This window comes from Lactuca serriola, chromosome 4 (assembly GCF_051521515.1).
Source record: "Lactuca serriola cultivar US96UC23 chromosome 4, Lser_US96UC23_V15, whole genome shotgun sequence".
NCBI classification, from domain to species: Eukaryota; Viridiplantae; Streptophyta; class Magnoliopsida; order Asterales; family Asteraceae; genus Lactuca; species Lactuca serriola.
The window spans coordinates 57,766,339-57,788,016 of record NC_136411.1 but is presented as its reverse complement, the minus strand read 5'-3'; the positions used below and the strand labels follow the sequence as shown (position 1 = coordinate 57,788,016).

The following is a 21,678-nucleotide window of genomic DNA, read 5'->3' as shown; positions in this document are numbered from 1 at the left end:
TATATATATATATATATATATATATATATATATATATATATATATATATATATATATATAAATTTGTGTATTACGCGGGTCTCACACCTAGTATGTATATGCATAAGAATAAGTATATGCATATTCATAAGTATATACATATGCATATGTATAAGAATAAATATATGCATATGCATATGAATAACTATATGAATATGTGTAACATCTCATAATCTGGATGTTTAGAAGGTGAGAAAGAAAAGGAAATAAGTTGGAAATTGACAAAAAGCAATAAAGGGCAAAATGGTCAAAGAGGGTAAATTGTTTATTTTACATAACCAACAAGGGATATAATTGTAAATATGTCACCATTGTACGAGTTATATGAGTTTTATATGCTTATGGTGTAATGCATTAAGTTCAAGGGCAAAAATGGAAAAGAATATGAAATTTGTAATTCCATGTAAAAGTGATAAAATGCCAACTTTGAGACCATAAAAGTCAATCCTAAAGGAATGGCAAGGAAAAATGGTACAAAGTTTATTTTTGCTAGACTTGAAAATGAAGCAATAGCAAAAATAATCAGCTTAAAAGGAGTTCATATGAAAAATCTACTAGGTTGCAAAGTTTGGCAAAAATTAATGAAATGCTGATTTGGGAATTTGACAGCTGCAACGTGTAACTTTTAAGCTTAATAAGTCGATATTCATAGCTAAATATAAATAACATTATAAAGCAAAGTTGTATTCTATAAAACGAAGAGTACACAAGAAAAAAGAATCAGACAAAATTGATATGTAATGAATGAAATATGGTCGTTTGAAGTTGGTTGTTTAAACACTTGAAATGTTGTAATATTCTGACTTGCCATGTTCACAAACTCCCATTCTAGACATATTCAGACAAAACAAATAATACGGAACTTGTAGTACTCCTAACAAGCTTTCCAACGATATAAAGTTTTCCCAAATCGGAGCCGAGTTACGAGGCTGGAAAGATAGGGAAAATAATACATTTTGTTAAGAAATTATCCTAAGACAAGAAAGTAAAGGTATATTGGTCTTTTTCATGCATTGACCAGGTTTTATAAGATAATAAGAAGAAGAAATGTTATAAAAAGCATAATAGTTACTTGAAAATTGAAAATATTTTAAATCATAACAAAACCATGAGGTCAAGGAATCACATAATAATAATAATAATAATAATAATAAGGTTACCTTGTATATACTAATGCGATTCTTCACAGATCATACAAGATTTTGTGTATATGTAAGAGGTATTGAAGAAGCTATCATTAAGGATATCCGTTGTTGTTGTACTTTTGTTTTTAAATAAACATATGTATGAGATTGATGCATTTTTTTTTTCACATGGTTCTTTAGTGTCAATCACTGTCATACAAAGGGGGAGTTCCTCTGACTCAGTATCAACAAATACAAAATCTGATAGACGAAAAGATCAAAAAACGGGGGAGTTCCTCTGACTCAGTATCAACAAATACAAAATCTGATAGACGAAAAGATCAAAAAACTAAATGGGATTGAACTTATATATATATATATATATATATATATATATATATATATATATATATATATATATATATATATATATATATATATATATATATATATATATATATATATAGAGAGAGAGAGAGAGAGAGAGAGAGAGAGAGAACTTAATACGGAAAAAATAATTTAATAGTTAAACCACCCTCATTAAACCACAACACTTAGCTTAATGAATTAAATCTTTACCTATTTGTTATCTAGTTTTTGCTTACATCATATGTTATAATGGACGATCATTAAGATAAAATAGTCTTTAAGAGTCATTAAAACAGTTTATTCGGTCAAAAAAGAAATAAGAAACAGCACTTAAACTGTAGTCACCTTTATGAAGGCTCGTTACTTCAACTGCGACACATCATTTCGTTTTCATTCAATATGTACTTAAAAGAACATGAAACTATGATTACCAGTTTGTCTATAAACCCCCACAACCCAACAAAATTACACAATTGCCCATCCATAAGGACAAAAGCTCCATGAAAAATGCCCCTTTGATCCTGAATACATCACACAATTTCCTCTAAATAACCAGCTGCTGCATTTTGATCCAAGTCTTTATTCATGAAATGGGGAGAAAAAAGTGCAATGAGCAATGGGTTCTTTCTTAAGCAATTTACAAAATCGCCCTTGCTGATCCGACCATCATCATCTTCATCAAATAGATTGAACAGCCCATCTATCTGCAATATAGTAATTTTCACTTCATGATCATGTCAAGGGCATAAATTAACTGTACATAAATGACATAACTGGTCCCTAAACTATACATAAATGACATAATTGGTCCCTCACCTCATCCGTACTCAAACTTCCCATGGCTGGCATCAATGAAACACCAAACTGTAGCAATTTCAAGAAACGAATTATTCAAAACATTTAATCATGACAATGACTCAATGAGGACAAATTTGAAATTTAAAAAAAATATAAAAAAAATATTACTTCTTGCTCAGTTATGTAATGATCTTGATTAATGTCACTTTCAGTGAAGGCCATTTCACAAGCTTGCTGGAACAATGGCTGGTTGAGTACATGAGCTGATGCTACCAAGAACTGCATGGTACGAAATGATGTAAATTACAAAAATACCCTCTAAAGATGCATGCATTAGAAGACAGGGTTTACCTCTTTAAAGATGATTTTCCCATTCCTGCCCACATCAATGAACTCAAACATCTGTGAAAAAAGATAATGATGCTAATAAGCAATCTATGATGTTGGGAACTACAAGGGGGCATATATGTACTTTTACAAAAATGCCCTCTAAAGTCTAAATCTTGCCAAGATCAATCTCATCAAGAAACTTGTAATAAAGATGATGTTATGAACAATTTGACAACTGACCTTTTCTGAGAGACCACAACGCTTTAATCTTAAAACTCTTAAAAAATCTTGAATTTTGACGTTTCCACTGCAAAAAAGATAGTAATTTAAATAAGATTCTTGAAATTCCTTAAATGCAAAAAAGATAGTAATTGAATCAAGAAATAGAATTGTGGAAATTAGAGATGAACAACTAAACAACATGATTAAAAACAATGATATTAATAATGACATACCTGGAATCAGGATTCATAGCAAGAAATCTATCCAACAAGTCTAGAGCATCTGAAGAGCTCAAATGAAATAACTGAGAAAAAAAAGCAACACAAAGATTCATCTCAAGTATTATAATAACAGAAGTGATAATTGATTATAATGAACTTATGATATACACTCACTTGTTGAATCTTTGCCATTTCAACCACAAAGAGAGATGGATTTTCCTGTAAAAAAAATGGAACAATATTAACATGTGGTTTCACTCCTTTTTAATACATAGTTTTTTGTAAGAAAAGTAGAAATATAAATAAATATATATACATGTCCAGAATCAGCTGCCTTTGAAAGAAGCAAGTAATCAAGAAACGAATGTGATGTTTGCACAACATTGAGAGAACGAGCCATGGCTCTACCTGTCTGCATAAATAATTAAACAAAGATTTATTAAGTTCAAAATTTGAAAACAAAAAATTTGAAAACCTAATCATTTGAAAACAAAGATCTAAAAGCTAAGCAATTGTAACGTGTATTTTTAAAATGTTTGTAAGTAAGCTGTAAGCAATTATAATGAAATAGAAAACTCACTTTTTCAGCAAAACGAACAGCACTTTCCTTATGATGTTCTGAGGGTGAAACAATGGGAAGATATTCAACCTAATCAATTCAAATTTTAGTTATTACTTTTTTCTAAAAAGAAGTACAAAGAAAACCTGTTATAACTTATAACTACAAACTCTTCCAACATAAATAGCAAATCATGTACATATATTTACATGCTTAAACAACAAACAATGAGTATATAGTTATATACCTCCATAAAATTATGAAATTGTGTGAACATTCTAAACATGAGTGTCGCCAATGAAATATGACCCCTACAAAGTATGTCATAAATCACAAATCATGATTGATCAAAATGTGCAAAACAGAAGTCAATGGAATAGTCAAAATTGATTATGATCTTAATTCTTACCATGATTGATCAAAATGTACATGAGGATAACGAACAACAACTGGTTGTATAGGATAACCAGGTATAAATGCACCATGTTGAAATGAAATAAGCAGCCTTCCATTTGTTGTGGTTCCCTCAGGAAATAAAAGTAGCCGAGGAAATCTGTCACTGGAGGCTTTTCTCTGTATTCAAATCCTTAAATGCACATTCTGTATCAAATTGCTTACATACATATATGTGAATTTACAATGACACCTCTCAAATTGCTTACCTTTATCTCGTTTACTGCATGCTTCCGTGATTGTTGTGAAAATCGATCTACATATATCACCTATATGTGAAGAAAAGAAGAAATTTTTTCCATGAAGACTCGAGATATTAACGTAGAAAAAGAAGATATATGTGAATTGCGGATGAACTTTTTTACCTGCATAGCTCTAATAATGGTACCAACAAAGGGCATGGAATCGTGGGATTCAGATGCAACAATTGTTGGGAATAATTCATAGAAGAAGAAGATTGGATCAATGTAAGATACATGATTAGATACAATGATAGGAGCAATTTCCCTTGGAGCCGGTTTTCCCTTTCGCTGTATCCAATGGTATCTGCAAATGGTTAATATGAGCAGTAGTTCAGGATAGTTTGACTCGTAGATGTGAAATGAATACAAAAAATAGGGTATATTGAGCTTACCCAAATGAAAACAGAATCCCCCTAGTACACAATCGGGTGATCCACATAACCCTACACCTCCATTTGGGCATTGGATTTTGTTTATCTTTCCAGCCACTTAATGCAAATTTAGTAGCGAGATACCCGATTGCCAAACAGAATGCGAACAATACAAGTCGAGCTAATGCAATCGGCGCACAGATCAACAACTTAACCAACTCATAAACCCCTTCAATCTTGGGTGTATGGTTCCTAAACGGATCCACCGTGGTCGACCCGGGAACTTCAAACCCGGTTGACCCAATAAACCCATATGGGTTTTCATCAAAATCCAATTGGGTATTGATAGAAATTGAACATTCGTTTGTTGGTGTTTCATGGTTTGAAGATGCGGAAGGATCCAAATGATCGATGACGTCTAGGATGAGTTGAGGGTTATGAAGTTGATGATCGGCATCGGATGGTGGCTGTGACAGGCGGCGCTGGTCGTCGGAGGAAGGAAGTAAAGGGGTTTTGAGATCCTTAGCCGCTGCCATTGATGGGTTTTCCAGTCAAAAATTACAGCGAATTGGGCGACTTTAAAGGTTTTTATGGGTATGACTGTATTGGATGTTTTCAAAGTCGCTGGATACCATTACCATGAAGAGAATTCAATCCGCTTTTGGGGATTAGATATATAAAGACGTCCTTAAATTGCTAAAAGTATGTGCTTTAGTATTTAAGATATGCACTCTGTGTTGTTAGTCAATTGAGGGTCGAGCAATCTAGTCCATGGAAACACGTTTGCGTGTCCACCATAAACAGTAGCGCACTTTAGATCAAGACAAGTTTACAATGACATTTTAGTACTTATATCGAACTTCGATGTGTTACATACGCGTGATTGTTTTGTATTTGGTTTTGTGATCGTAAATCAATATCATGAAAATGTTACGAAAAACACTGGATTTTTAACGATCTGACAAAAAGTTTTAAACTTTATTTTTTTTTATAGGAAAGTCTTAATTACCGTCAGTTTCTGACATGCTTACCATTTTTGTTGGTTAGCCATTAATTAAGACTTTACTGTCAAAAAAATAAAGTTTAAGACTTTCTTATCAAATCGTTAAAAATATGGAGACTTTAGTGTATATTCTTGGTTTCCCTATAAACAAATAATTTTATCAGCCTCGTGAGATCTAACATAGCCTAAACACTTTTAATTGTGATTTTCCTCACGGCACCACTATGTTTCTTACTATCATTATCTTTACCCTGCTACAATCATAATTAGGGGAAACATATGCAAAAGAGAGAGCGAGAGAGGGTGAGAAGACTTTTAAAGCTTTCTTCTTGGTTGCCAAATCTTGAACCGGAAAGAGGTGACAGATTGTATAAGAGATAATGTCACTGTAGCACAATAAAGTTTTGGGTTTGGTCTGATTTGACTATTTATGTTATTTTTTGCGCAATAAGTCGTCTAATTTTTACTGTACATGCCAATTAAGTCATTGTCGTTAGTTTTTAATCATTCCTCCGTTAACTAGTTGTTCTAAATTACACGAATGGTCCCTATGGTTAAAATTTTATTTGTAGTTGGTCTCATAAGTAGTAAAATTCATCATTTTTGAAACTCAGGGGACTAACTACCAAGTGTATAGAATGTTCGTATTGTCATGTTTTCAACATTGGATGTAACAGCAAAAAAAACAGTGATAAAAATTTTCATTGAAAGACTAGCAATTTCATTCATTAATTGTTTCAAAAACCATCACCAAATATAATATCCAAAATATCATAGTACAATTAGTCAAAATGCAGAAATCGTGAGGGGAGGATGTTGTGTCATCACATCGGGCCCTTCCCTTTCGAATCAGAAGTACCTGAAACCATAAACATAAACTATAAACACAAAGCTTAGTGAGTTCTTTAAAGTACCACATTATAACAAACATACAAATGGGCTTACCCCTGGGGGATAATCCAACCTAATATACACATATGGACCCATCCCTGGGTGTATTTCAATTTGATCAACACATATGGGCCTCGTCCTGAGGTCCTTTCAACCCAATCATATAATAGTGGACCCCACCATGGGGTCTATTTCAACCCGTGCATACGATAGTGGGCCTCGTCCTAGGGTTTATTTCAACCCATCATACAAACTCATATAAGCCACATAATAACTATCATCCTAAATAACACAATAATGAGTCGACATTGGTGCCTTCGACCCATGGATACATTGAGAAGACTCATTTCACAGACAGATGAGAAAGTGAAAAAACATGTTGCTCTAAAATCAACTCTACTAGTTACCTTTATAAATACTTTGACCCAAAATCATAATAGCATATCAAAATACCCAAAATACCCCTAGGTCAAACTTTAGTTAAATCCAAGTCAAACTCAAAAGTCAACCTAACGAGTCGCCACGTTGTGGCCACAAACCGACAAAACAAGCAGGTCTAGATCAAGTCACCACATCGAGGCGACCTCAACCACGTCATGGTGATGCGTCTGGACATCTTAAACCATTAAGTCCTTTTCCTTTAACTATAAAAACTCCAAGGCTCATATATGGTCCTTCCCATGGTCTTGATGGGTGAAGTTTCTAACTTTATCCCTCAAACCCTCTCATAAGCCAAAATCCCAACCCCAACTACTAATGGTAACTTAATGCATCAAGATTCTCATTAATCACCAAATTCTTAGAGTTGCACGTGCAAAGTTTCCAAAAAGGTTTCACACTCCAAAGTGACCATAAAAATCATGGCTTTATGGACTTGCATGTCCAATATTGTCTTTTCCATTTTAGGTCAAAAATAGGGTTTAATGACTAAAATCTCATGCATGACATCAAAACTTGATTACAATTCAATTTCAAGACATAAAATGCTCAAATTGACCTGGAGATTCATAAAGTTGCAAACTTTATGAGATCACATCACTTAAGTGTTGGATTAGTGTCTAAGTCCATAACTATTTTGGTATGTACTTGACCCGATGGTGCATGGTCCTTTTGGGTTGCATTCACCAAAGCAACTTGATTGGAGAAATAAATAAAGAGAGAGGTTATTATGATTTATTAATATGTTATAAGAATAATATGTTAAAGGAGAAATCATATTTGTTTAATTAATATTGGTCAATAATTAATTAAGAATTAATTTTGTGATCAAATGTAATTAATTAAACTAGAGGGGCTGAATTGTAATTATGTGATAGTTACAAAATAAGGTAAGGATTATCCTAAGGATAGGTTGGACGAATTTGAGGTGATAAGGCCTTAGAATTCGACCATGATAAGGATTCAAGGCTTATCTTATGGGTTGCTTGGTGAGCAAGCAACTAGATAAGGATAAGGACTGAAACCCTATCTCTACACCTATATAAACACCCCTTTGGCTCTTGATTTCGTCCAGACCTTCCCAAGGCATCTTAGGGACAAATTCTTATACCTCTCTCCTCTCTCTTTATACCTTCTCCACTTGCTTATGGTGTTTGTGAACCATTAGAGGAGTGACACTTGTGGCTCTAAGCCTTCCAAAGTCAATTCAAGGAGGAATTGGGATTGTTATTGCTACATAACAATCAAGGTAATATCATAAACCTAATTATATGTTAATATTGATTCCCATATGCTAGAATTAGGGTTTATAGCCTTGGATAACTTGCATGTACAATAGAGAAACCTGGATCCAAGCATTAGGGTTTGTATGAGCACATAGGATGTCTTATGACCAAAACCCATCAGTGGTATCAGAGCCTAGACTGGTTTCAATTGTATTGATGCATTGTATATCTGAAAAATTCGATTTTTGGTGTTCTGGAGGCTGGACTCGCCGAGTCCATACAGACTCGACGAGTCCATGCTTGACTCGACGAGTCAACTCGTCAGATGGAGGGTATTTCGCGATTTCTTGTTGTTTTTGCTTATGGATAGTTACCTTATCATGTTAGATCAATATAAATCCGATTTTATGATATATTTGACTATATTTTTGATCTAATTGAAGATATTTATCAATTAATAAGATAATTGTTTCCTTATGTGATAATTGATTAATTATTTTGACTAAATTGATAAATTGTTTTGCAAGAAATCATTAAAATAAATCAAATATGGATAATTATGTAATTAAATGTTAATTTAGATTATTTGTTATTTGATCCTTGTGCTTTGAAAAGTTTCATATTTTCCCCTTAGGTTTTATAGTTTAAATTTGAACCCAAAAGTTTTGTTGTTTTGAAATTTAAATAGTTAAAACCCTAATGTTTTGAAAAAGGTTTCAAAACTTGCCCTCAAGTTTTGGAATTTAAATTTTGATTAAATGGTTTAATTTTGATGTATATTTAAATTCTAAACCCTAATGTGTTGAAATGTTTCAAAACTTACCCTCAAGTTTTGGAATTTAAAAGTTAATTAAAAGTTTAATTAGGAATGTTAAATTCTAAAACTCTAGTATAGTTTTGAAAAAGTTCAAATCACACCCTTATGGTTTTATTAATTAATTAAGGTGTATAATTAAAAGAGGTTTAATAAATTCATAAAAGTTTAGGTTTACAGTTTAATTGAATTAAAGGTATAATTGTTAAATTTGACCACCTAATATTTTAAAAGTATAAAATACACCCTATACTATATATAACATTAAAAGTCTAACATTATATATATGTATGAATAAAAGTCAGTCTTACCGTTAGTAGGCTTCATTCACGAAGCTGGTCTATAAGGGGTGTTTAAGGAAATTGCCTATAAAATGGCGATTGAATGAGTATTCACTCTTACCCACCGCACTCTTGACTAGTGGAGGGTCGTTAGCCGAACGGGTAGGATAGGACGAAACCTTCCATTATAAGTATAATGAATTATTAAAGTAACTAAATGTTTTCATAAAAATTCCCAATCTGTAACATGTGAGGGCACCATGTAAGTTTGCATGGTTATTCACACCCGCTTTGTGATCCTCGGCATCCCAGTCACAAACAAGAGGGGCATATCGAGATTTAAACATGCCATTGAAAGTTCAATGAATCTCAAAGGATCTAGGAGTTTTCATAGATTTAAAACTTAAATTTCTTTTTCGTTTTTCGTGGTGGAAATTAGTGAATCGTCATTCACTTACCTTCAAATATTCTGCAATTAGGGTTACGGCATCCCTCTCCCGAGTTGTAGAATATTGTGTTGGGTCCTAGCCTTAGTATCTCATTTGGGTGATTTACTAAGGACTCAATCAATCAACTAACTTGAATTCGTTTTCTCCCGTTTTGTAGATGTCAAAGTTTGACAACTATGGTCTTCTCAAATCCCGTGGAACAAGCATTCCACATGAAGATGATATTCCACGATAATCATGCTTCACTTCCTCCTCCTCCTCCTCAAATTATTCTCCCTAACCCACAAGTCCAAAGGCTTGAAAAGTTCAAGATCACTCAAGCCCTTTTGGCAAGTAAACATAAAGAAGGAAAGTCGGTGTGTGCACACGTCCTAGGGATGAAGTCACACATTGATAAGTTAAGAATGTTAGGATCCGTTGTCTGTGAGGAATTGGCTGTTGATTGGGTTCTTCAGTCACTTCCTAACTCATAGTGAGTTCATAAGAGAGTACTATATGATGAACCGCGACGTGACCCTTATAGATCTCACCTATATGCTTATTGCTGTTGAATCAGCAATGGTTTGGCGCAATAGAAAAGCAAAGTTGATTGGTGAATCTGCCTTCAAGACCTCTATGGATATAGACAATGGCAACGAAAGACATGCTATGATTGAAAAGTTTGATCATAAGAGAAAGGCAATGTCTGAAGTAGTTCCATGTCCTGTTCCAAGAGAGTCAATTTGCTTTTATTGCCAAGAGAAAGGGCATTGGAGACGAAGCTGCCCCATTTACCTAAGAGATCTAAGAGATGGGAGAGTCGAAATGTATGGCTCTAATAAAGGTAAAATCCATTAACTAACTCTTTTAAGCTTCTATTCTAGATTCTTATTACATAATGTGATAAGATTACAATTGATGTTTGTAAGATCAAAGAAAAGAAAGGAAGCTTAAGGGAAGAAGTGAGCAGAATCTAACCGTGAAGGAATGGATTTCGATCGCATTACTTGAAGATTAGATTCTTGAGCTACTACTTAGAGTTAGAATTAGATCGCTAAGAAAGATGTATTAGCATAAGTTTTTCAATGAGTTGCATTGTAAGGACAAATTTTTCCGCAATAAAATAAATTTTGATTTTATATTATTTATTTATCCTTGCACTGGCATATATGAAAAATTGATGTTTGAATGTTTCTATTATTAGAAATAATGGATTTGGTTCTTATTATGTTATTTATGGAAAGTTGAGAGTTTACCAAATAGGGAGAGTTTCTCATCGCCCAAGTTTCAATTGGACAGAAACTTGGAATCATGCAACTTGGTTGCACGATGAATGAGAAATTTCATATTTGGAAATTAGACTAATTCATTGACAAAGTGTCAAGTGAAAGACTAGGAGATCGAGTACACAAAGTTGCGTGTTGATCAAGTCCACCATAAGAGTAACAATGATATTCGTCATGATTTACTAAAGGTTTAGTAAATATGATTACACTTATAAGATTAAGTGTAATTCAGAATTGATTAAAAGGTTTAAATCAATAGTAGAACGAATAAGAAGAATCAAGTAGGCAGAAAGATAAAAGTTTCTCCATTCTAAGAAGAAGGGAGAGTAGCTTTTATGCTTTATGATAGGTCTTAATGATTAAGAACCATATCTCAATTGATCCTCTAAGTGAGTCTTAGTACAATTGTATGTTTAAGAAGAGGAATCAAAGATTGAAGAAATGGTTAAATCAAGAAGTCAATCGTACAGCGTTCCAATAACAAGTCTTAAAGTTAAGATTGTGATAATGAGTGACAAGTATTAAAAGGTTTATAACATTCATCAAATGTGGAAAGTTGTGATGTCTTGGATAAGACAAAGACCAACTAGGACCAATTTATGAAGTGTTTGATAAAAACTACACTAACTCTTGAATATTTGTTTGTCAAGAAATGTTTATTGACAAGAGAATCTTATATGACAAGGAGTAAGTAGGAGTCTTAATGGTCTTGAAAGGTTTCAAGAACATATCAAATAAACCTTATCGATCATCACTAGCACACGAGTTGAGGTTTACAACCTATCGTGTTGACATTATTTTGTTTCTATGCTGTTCCAATTGAGTTAATTATGCAAGTGAGTTCTATGAGTTCTCATTTTGAACGCATAAAAGGCAAAGCACCTTAATCAATGAAAGGTACATTGATAGGAAAGGGTGAGCTGCTTAACTACTTGGAAGACATGGTGGGCAGCTGTGTTACCATAAGGCAAGAAATCAAGTTCGATCCATATGAGTATGAATTTGTCGTAAACTTTGGTTTTGACAAATTCACATGGATAGGAACAAATACACCGTTTAAATCTAAGTGTCATAAGATTTCCTCCTTCATGAAAATGACTGTGAGGAAATGCTTTCACTAAGAAAGATTTTAAGAAGATAGTGATTGTAAAATTGCATTCTCGAATTCGATTATGGTTACGGTATCCCTTTCCATAATTTGAATTGTGAGGTTTGGCAATTGTTTAGACACTCATATGAACTATCTAAGGCAAAGGTGTATAAGTTCAAGAAGCCTTGATAAAAGATTATCAAAGCACTAACTATTAGAAACATGAACTTAAGGAATTCAATAAGCATTGTTTTTCTGAAAGTTAAGCTGTTTCTGAATACATGTCAAAGCTAGTGGGAGCATAAGTGTTATGTTTATAATAATCATCATGATAGTGGGAGCATAAAAGTTATGATTGTATGATTATTAAGGCATGTATTGCAAGTTGGCAATATTAATTATAGAAAACAAGAGTTATACCTTGCAAAGTCGTAAGGGTTGTAAAGTTGTTTTGCTATAATTAAGGGAGAGAATATTATACTTCATTTCAAATCTAAAGTCTTAGGTTGTGGAATGTTAATAAAATTTAGTCAAGGGTACATAGTGTGTTCTTAAAATTTCGATTATGATTACGGCATTCCTCTTCACAATTCGAATTTTGAGAACATAGCAAATAAAACATTATGCGTCGTGTCCCATACGCTTCGGGTATAGGATCGATTGCAAATTGTTTAATGTTTGACCGTTCTAAAATTTTCCAAATGTCTAGCGCATTTAGAGGGAAAAAGGACTAGAATCGGTTTTGACTAAAACAATTAAACAACTATCAAAGGACAATCCAAAGTTCGACGAGGATTGGTCGCTTGTGAGTAGTTGGAAGTATAGTATTGGAAAATATGGAAATGTTTCCATATTGGATGGACAATATCGACATTATTATGAATAGATAAGATTCTATTAAGAATGAGTTGTCATATGGAAAATATGGAAGCGTGTCCATATTGGGAATTGAATATTGAAAAATCTATGTCTAAGATTAGAAACTTTTATGCAAAAGGATGTTCAAAGGAAAGTACTTTGAGTGAGAGACATCATATCTAAGGAATTGTCTTGTAACAATCTCCGATAGAGGACTTTGTAATATCATTGGAAATAGTCTTTGTGACTTTGGTGCAGTGACATTACGAAAGGATCGTTGCATAAAATGTTAGAATCTAGCATACTCTATAAGTGGCAAGAATTTGATATTCTTAAACTTATGGAAAAGGATTTGGAGTTGTGAAATGAGAATGATTGGAAATGTGTTCAATTTGATCTATTTCACAAAAGTAAGAACCGTAGGTAAACATTGTGTGCATGCTAAGAGCATGGGACAAGTGTAATAATTCAAGTAAGAAGTTGATTACCCGAAACGACAAATAATGAGTAATCGATATGGTGATAAATAAAAGGAGTTTTATTTATACTCAAAGGTTTGAGGCCATATGGGATTAGTATTATTCTTATGTTTCACTTTGCATGTTTTGACTTCCAGAATAATTGAGTTTATTAAGAATAATCGAATTATTCGAACGGGCCACAGTCGTTCATATGTTGGAAGTAGATATGAATGAAGATTGTCGTGAATTGGTGTGTGGGTTGTCTAAAAGAGTGTTAGACATAAGAAAATGTTTGCTGCAACGTTCGTGAATGCTTATGAATATGATTTGAGCATTAGATTAAACCCACGCTCACTTGGATCACTCCATGAAATTGTATCACGAGTGATTGGTGAGACGATAACATCTTATATTCTTGAAACCGAGATGTGTGAGTTGTATCTTGCAAATCGGTTGCACATTGATAATATGTAAACGCACTAGTAACTTGGTGTTATAAAACATATTGTTGTGTGTGATTCGGTGAGTAAGTGCAAGCAAGCATTGTATCAAAGTTTATCCGTTCCTTTTATCCAAAGTAGGATAAAAGCGATATCTTTGGGCCCCTCGATGGTTTAGTGATGACAAACGTAAATGCTCGGCCGGGCTAGAGCTAATTTGATTTGTTCAATTAGTCAGTCGTCATAAATCAGGAATCGAGATATAGTACAAAGAGAATGATTAGAAATCATGTCTCATACGATATCTAGAATGGAGGAATATATGATCCCTTATCTAAGGACACGCGTATCTGATATGATCAGAGTTGACAGCGGCTTTGGAAAGCTACGATTGCAGATCGGGATCTGAAGTCATACGCAGAATAGTTGTTAGACTTATCCAAGTGGGAGACTGTTGGATTAGTGTCTAAGTCCATAACTATTTTGGTATGTACTTGACCCGATGGTGCATGGTCCTTTTGGGTTGCCTTCACCAAAGCAACTTGATTGGAGAAATAAATAAAGAGAGAGGTTATTATGATTTATTAATATGTTATAAGAATAATATGTTAAAGGAGAAATCATACTTGTTTAATTAATATTGGTCAATAATTAATTAAAAATTAATTTTGTGATCAAATGTAATTAATTAAACTAGAGGGGCTGAATTGTAATTATGTGATAGTTACAAAATAAGGTAAGGATTATCCTAAGGATAGGTTGGACGAATTTGAGGTGATAAGGCCTTAGAATTCGACCATGATAAGGATTCAAGGCTTATCTTATGGGTTGCTTGGTGAGCAAGCAACTAGATAAGGATAAGGACTGAAACCCTATCTCTACACCTATATAAACACCCCTTTGGCTCTTGATTTCGTCCAGACCTTCCCAAGGCATCTTAGGGACAAATTCTTATACATCTCTCCTCTCTCTTTATACCTTCTCCACTTGCTTATGGTGTTTGTGAACCATTAGAGGAGTGACACTTGTGACTCTAAGCCTTCCAAAGTCAATTCAAGGAGGAATTGGGATTGTTATTGCTACATAACAATCAAGGTAATATCATAAACCTAATTATATGTTAATATTGATTCCCATATGCTAGAATTAGGGCTTATAGCCTTGGATAACTTGCATGTACAATAGAGAAACCTAGATCCAAGCATTAGGGTTTGTATGAGCACATAGGATGTCTTATGACCAAAACCCATCATTAAGACCATCAAAATCATGGGAAAAAAGGGACAAAACAAAAGATATAGCAACATGGCAAGAAAAGGTTGAGTCTTGGGCACTCACCAAGGTCCAAGAGATAAGCTTAGCTGAAGAAATGATGCTTGACAAGTAACCACCTCAACAAGAGCTTCCTTCTCATTCTAAAATCACCAAAAGCACCAAGAATGAGCTCACAACTTCAATGGAGGCTAGGGTTAGGGTTTCTGAGGTTGGGAGGAAGATGGAGTTTGAAACCCTAGCCTTAATGCTCCTTATATATGGTACAAGACTCAAAAATTAGGTTTTTCACTAAAAAAACACTTGCCATGTCGTGGTGCCTCAAGACGACGTCGTGACGGGTCATTAAAATCCCATGATCTCACATAATTCGCCACAGCATGGTGATGCACCACCACATCGTTTCCACCTCTTTTAAAAATAAAGACAAGAAAGTTGATACATACCTAGATCGGATGTTACACCGGATCTGGAAGAACATTGAGTATCAGAAACAAGTTACAGTTGTCGGGTCCACCTCTTATTTTGGCGTTACCTTCTGAACTAACTCTCAACCGTTTATCGAAATCGGCACCAAAAGGGACTTTGAAGCTGATTCATTTTCACTTTCGGACTCGCCCGCCACTGGAGCATGTGTTGTAGGGAGTTGAGATTTATCTGGTTCCTTTACAGGAGGAGCAAGTGATGACTTGTTGGAAGATGCCAATGAGACTTCTGGCGGAGGATATTACTTGGCCTTGACCGTCGCATGGGGAGCAACGAGAAGCAGTGGTTTTGGGTTTGGCGTCAAATCCTTTGCAAGTTTGACAGGTGTTGAGTTTTTATATTTTGATTTCTTTTTCGATTTAGAATACAACTTCTTTGAATTTTAGAATGAGGTTGTAGCCTTGATCTTCACCTTTCATGGCCATGTTGCGGGAGCTACGACCTCCCATTCTGTCGCCCATGCCGCCCAAGTCAAATAGTGATTCGAAGATATCAAATGAGTTACCGAAATCTTGGTTGGATTGGATTAATTTGGGAAATGTTTTGAAGTAAACGACTGTGGTGTGAAAAGTTTGTTGATTTTAATGATTTTTTAGTGGATTGAACTTACTCTGTTACCCAAATCGTTGACACCTTTGGGTATAACCTCGTTGTACCGGCGTCATTTATTATCGTCTAATAAAACAAGAAGAATGGGATTTTTTTCATTTACTATAGATATGAGATTTAAAAAAATGGTGAATTTTACTACTTTTGGGACCAACTACGAATACATTTTTAACCATAGGGGTCATTCGTGTAATTTAGAGCAACTGGTTAACGGTGGAATGACTAAAAACTAACGATAATAGCTTAATTCACATGTACAGTAAAACTTAGATGACCTAATAAGCAAACAAAAACCCAAATGGTCAAATCGGACCAAACCCAAAACTTCATTGTGCTACTGTGTCGTTATCCTATTGTATAAACTCATACAAAACATGCATAGTCAAAAAGGTGTGAATGTGGCGAAGGGGTAAGAAGAACAGTTTTGTCTTTTCCAGTTTCTTAGTTCTCTATTTTAGGACTGCAAAAAGCCAATACAACCATGATTCATTCTTTGTTGATTATCTCTATTTTTTTTTCATTGCCGATTTGGTGAGATTAAAAAAACTATTTAATAAGAAACAAATGTTAAGGATTTTAATAAAATCTAGTTGACCATGTAGGTTCCAATAACTCTTATGTTTAAAGACTATTATATCATTAAATTTCTAACCAAAAAAATGATATATACACTAAAGTCTTTAATATTTTCAATGATTTGACAAGAAAATCTTAAACTTTATTTTTTGACAATGAAGTCCTAATTCACAATTTGACAAAAAAAATCATAAACTTTTTTTTTTAATGTAAAGTCCTAGTTACCGGCTAACCGGCAAAAAATAGTAAGCATGTCAAATACTGTCGGTATTTTAAGACTTTCCTATAAAAAAAATAAAATTTAAGATTTTTTTACCAAATCGTTAAAAATATTGGGAATTTAATGTATAAAAAAATATATATATATAAATAGGTATTTTTTGATAATCTTTTCAACTATCTCTTATATTTAAGACAAAACTGCATTTTTCGTCCCTGTGGTTATCCAAAAATTATGGATAAGGTCCAAAATGTTTTCAAGTTGCATGGTTGGTCCAAAACATGAAACTTCTTGTGGTTTTGGTCCCTGGAGTTAATTCACGTCTATTTCCTTCCGTTTAGTGTAGCACGTGCCCTCCATGTGAGGGTAATTTCGTCTTTTCATCTATTGGTCCCTGTGGTTTGAAAACTCCTTTAAGACCCAACCCACAACGTCTCTCTTCTCTTTCATTTTCATTCAGACAACACATCTTTTTCTCTTACTCTTTCTTGGTTGATCGAGTTCTTTGTTCACTCACAATGGTGCAACAACTGTGTTTTTGTGGAAGAGATGTTGTTGTGCGAACCTCCTAGACAGATTTAAACCTTGGTCGTCATTTCTTTGCATGCCCTAAACAGGTAACAATGTGCAAAATTAGGTCAACGATTTTGATTTAATAATCCATCCACTTTTCTGTATAATTGTAGGATTCAAAATGTGGATTTATTGGGTGGGTTGACCCCCCCCCCCCCATGTGTCCAAGATCGACAACTATAATACCAGGATTGCTGAGAACAATCAACAGGCATGAGCTGGATTTGGGGAATATGCAACGTGATTCAACAAAACTCAAGATGTATTTGGTTATAAGTTGGGTTCTGCTTCTTTTGGTTATCTACTTTAGGAATTAGGGCTTACATGTTAGGGTATAGTTTTTGGAAGATTGTTGTAATGTTGTGTTTTGGTGTTGGTTTTTGTAAGCTGAAAAGTGTTAGTTTTTGTTAAAAATTGTAAGCTGAAAGTGTTAGTTTTTGGTTATCAATGGTAACTTGTTTTAATGAAAGTGTTAGTTTTTGTTATAAATTGTCTCAGTTGAAATGGTTATGATAATAGTGTATGGTGCAATGCTGAAAATGTTAAATATTGACTATGATGTTAACCATAACAGAATACCAGAAAGTACATTACCAATAACTGCTTTAACAAAACAAAAACCAAACATTACCATTAAGCAGTACCAAAATTACATAGCTATTGCATAACCATGTTCAAAAGTGCAGAACCATTACATAGCCAAGTTCAAAAGGGCATAAATATTACTTAATAACTATAGTTTTAAAACATTACCAACTATCACAACCACAAATAAAACACAAAATCTAGTAGCCTACCCTTGCAACACTTCAAACTTCATTTGCTTGACTGGTACCTCCATTCCCCCCCCCCCTTACCCTTGCATGTCCTGGCATTATGGCCCTTGTTCTTACACTTACTACATGTCACACTCACAAATTTCCTAGTTAGCTTCTGACTTTCACATTGACCTTGTTGTGGGTTCTCTTTCTGACTTTGGCTTACACTTTTCTCATCAGCAATTTACCTCCTTTTCTTTTTTAGTCTTCCTGGATGCTTGTGGTATGGTGGAGGGGTAAGGGTTGTTGGACAATCACTCTTAGGCCACATGCTCCTTCCTTTGATAGGGTCGACTGTGAAAGAGTACATGCTTTTCCATGTTTCTAGCCAATACACCTTATGCACATAGGTGTACAGTTATCCTACTTGCTCACCATTGTCTTCCATTTCATTGATTGTTGCAATTGCATGCTTGCAAGGCATGCCTGTCAACTCCCATTTCCTACAGCTGCAAGTCATCTGTCCCATGTCCACAACATGTTGATCATTCCATGGCCCTTTAACCTGGTACTTACTCACTCCATTCCATCTTGCAGTGTATTGTGAAGCACTTGATATGTTTGCCTGTAACAACCTTTCACCAGTAGGTGTTAGTGGACCTGTGCACTTGTTTATCACCTTCATCACATTACATACTCTTTTCATAAGATATTCCCTTATGAACTCCAAACAGGTTATTATTGGTTTATCCCTTCCTTTTATGAGCTTACTGTTGAAAACTTCACACAAATTATTCAACAACATATCTGACATTACCCTACATGTTATTATATAGTACATGTTGGTAAGTAAAATCAATGGGAAATAATGAAAATATATAAAATTATACAAATAAGTAATTACCTAAGAAATGGCTTCTAGCCCAATGATGGGGTGGGATTTTCATAAGCCATTCATATGCTTCCACGTCATAGGATCTGAACTCTCTCATCAGTGTTTCAAACTCCTGGATGGTTGTGGCTTTAGCACAATTCCACAAATGTTCATTGTTCTCCGTAGTCCTCCATACTTTTCTCATATTCTCATAGATATGCCTTAGACAATATCTATGTTCAGCACAAGGAAATATGTGTGCAATAGCAGGTATGAGACCCTGTTTACATGAAGTAAATAACTAAATTAGTATATAAGTATAAGTTAGTTGTCTAGAAAAATATGTTAACCATAAAAGTACCTTCTGTCTGTCACTGATAAATGTGAAGTTTGAGTTAGCATGCATGTCCAAGTCATCTCCAAGACATTCCAAAAACCATTTCCAGCTATCGGTGTTCTCAGTCTCCACAATTGCATATGCTAGGGGATAGATTCCATTGTTGGAATCAACCCCAACAGCTGTAAGAATCTGACCTAGGAATGGTCCTTTCATGAAAGCACCATCCAAACCCAAAAAAATCCCTCATCCCAATCTTAAACCCTTTCTTTAAAGCTCCTAAGCTGTAACGCCCGCAGATTCGGGCTAGCCAATTTAGAGACAATGAGCGTCAAAAATGAGTTTTTAATGGAAGATTATTTAGAAGGATTAATCTTAACCAAGTTTTATAATATGTCTCAAGGGTTCCGTACATATAAAGAACGTCGAAATCCGAGTTATAACGAAGAAGTTATGGCCCGTCGAAGTTTTTCGGCAAAACCGACACGACACCATGAAACGTAAATAGTGAATTTACGATAGAGGACTTTTTAGCCTTATTTATCTAAACCAAAGTTGTAGTATACGTTAAAACGAGAACATCCATAAAAAGAACGCCCAAATCTGACTTCGTATGAGGAAGTTATGATTTTTCTAACATTTAGCATAACAATGCACAACCCGATAATTCGAATTTTAGATCAGTTGATTTTCATCCAAAATAATCTAAACGAGAAATGAAGATATCGTTAATAGGAGTTAAACGATAAAAAGACAGTCGAAAACGGAGCTCGTATGCGAAAGATATGGACGAAGCTTAGTCTCTAATCTTCGAGCGCGACGAATTTGATATAGTTTTGTAAATCTGAGATAGAATGAAAATTAGCCAACAGTGTCTAAATGAAAGTTGTAGTACTCATAAATACCAACACGTGGATATTAATCACATCAAAAACTAAGCTCGTATGCGAAAGATATGAACGAAGCTTAGTCTCTTACTTTTCGAGCGCGGTGAATTCGAACACAGTTTTGTAAATCTGAGATACAATAAGAATTAGCCGACGGGGTCTAAATGAAAGTTGTAGTACTTGTAAATACCAACGCGTGGATATAAATAACGTATAAAACATAGCTCGTACGCGGAAGATACGGACGAATCTTAGAGACTACTTTACTATAAAACTCCTATAAATAAAGGGTGAACTCCTCATATTTTCTTCACACCATAAGCCTTTCTTTCTCTCTCTAACTTTTCTCTAGCCTCCCTAAACCCCTCCCAAGTCTATGGAACCTCCCTAGCACTAGAAGGAAGCCCCGGAACGCCCGACGGCTCTGAGAAGAAAAGCTTTCGGCTCAGAAACACTGCTCCAGCGAAGCCAGATTTTCCATAAAACCCGCTGTAAGTGAGCTACGCCTATGCTATTTTTAAATAGCTTTTATTTAATTATAGTAACGTTATTAGGAACTTATAACAAGTACTTTGGCTATTATTATAGGTTATATAAGTATTGATTAACACTTATATAATAGTAATAATAGCTAGACTATTAATTAGTCTCGGCAAATAATAGACTAAACTCTAGTGGTAATAATACTAGGTTTCGTCGAAGGAAATTATTTTTTTAAGAAGCGAAGCTCTGTCAGAGTTCGGAATCACCACCGTATCAGGTGAGTGCATAATCTCTTTCATGAACATGATTTTAATACAAGTATTGATTGAAGTATTAATTATATGTTTATGTGTGAGTTAATTGATTTTGCTTGAAATACGTGTTAAAGAACATACCTGATTATATATGATGATTTAGGATAAAGAGTAGACCTAAATTAATTATGAGGAATATTGGGTAGTATTTTCTTACGAGTACAAGTGAGTTATACTCAGAGAATAGAACTTTAGTATATGTCATTTATCCGGGAGCATGGATTAGACACAATCATTGTCCCTAGTCCGAGAGTATGGATTTGACATAGTCAACTGTCATTAATTCGGGGGTATGGATTAAGACATAGCCAGTTGTCCTTAGTCTGGGAGTATGGATTAAGACAT

General features: G+C 34.3%; 2 protein-coding genes across 2 annotated transcripts; both read right to left on the bottom strand.

Moving 5' to 3' along the window:
• Positions 1–1,849: 1,849 nt before the first annotated feature.
• On the bottom strand, positions 1,850–5,523 carry LOC145101650 (lysophospholipid acyltransferase LPEAT2-like). Its single transcript, XM_079038896.1, has 14 exons — positions 4,750–5,523; positions 4,481–4,661; positions 4,325–4,384; positions 4,072–4,235; positions 3,910–3,973; positions 3,684–3,752; positions 3,420–3,515; positions 3,278–3,322; positions 3,116–3,186; positions 2,901–2,967; positions 2,682–2,732; positions 2,499–2,609; positions 2,349–2,396; positions 1,850–2,236 (listed from the first exon to the last, which is right to left on the bottom strand). The coding sequence occupies exons 1-14, from the start codon at positions 5,262–5,264 to the stop codon at positions 2,063–2,065; spliced, it is 1,716 nt and encodes a 571-aa protein (XP_078895022.1). The 5' UTR covers positions 5,265–5,523; the 3' UTR covers positions 1,850–2,062.
• Positions 5,524–18,856: 13,333 nt separating this feature from the next.
• On the bottom strand, positions 18,857–19,865 carry LOC145098408 (uncharacterized). Its single transcript, XM_079036040.1, has 3 exons — positions 19,674–19,865; positions 19,343–19,592; positions 18,857–19,245 (listed from the first exon to the last, which is right to left on the bottom strand). The coding sequence occupies exons 1-3, from the start codon at positions 19,863–19,865 to the stop codon at positions 18,857–18,859; spliced, it is 831 nt and encodes a 276-aa protein (XP_078892166.1).
• Between the last annotated feature and the right edge of the window lie 1,813 nt (positions 19,866–21,678).

Bases quoted from the DNA above. Each gene is read 5' to 3' on its own strand.
- LOC145101650 (XM_079038896.1), bottom strand. From the start codon at position 5,264: ATGGCAGCGGCTAAGGATCTCAAAACCCCTTTACTTCCTTCCTCCGAC. The intron at 3,753-3,909 runs GTATATAACTAT...TGAATTGATTAG, and splicing joins AATTTCATAATTTTATGGAG to GTTGAATATCTTCCCATTGT. The intron at 2,397-2,498 runs GTAATATTTTTT...AAATTGCTACAG, and splicing joins ATTACATAACTGAGCAAGAA to TTTGGTGTTTCATTGATGCC.
- LOC145098408 (XM_079036040.1), bottom strand. From the start codon at position 19,865: ATGAAAGGACCATTCCTAGGTCAGATTCTTACAGCTGTTGGGGTTGAT. The intron at 19,593-19,673 runs GTACTTTTATGG...TCATGTAAACAG, and splicing joins TTATCAGTGACAGACAGAAG to GGTCTCATACCTGCTATTGC. The intron at 19,246-19,342 runs GTAATTACTTAT...GGGTAATGTCAG, and splicing joins GGCTAGAAGCCATTTCTTAG to ATATGTTGTTGAATAATTTG.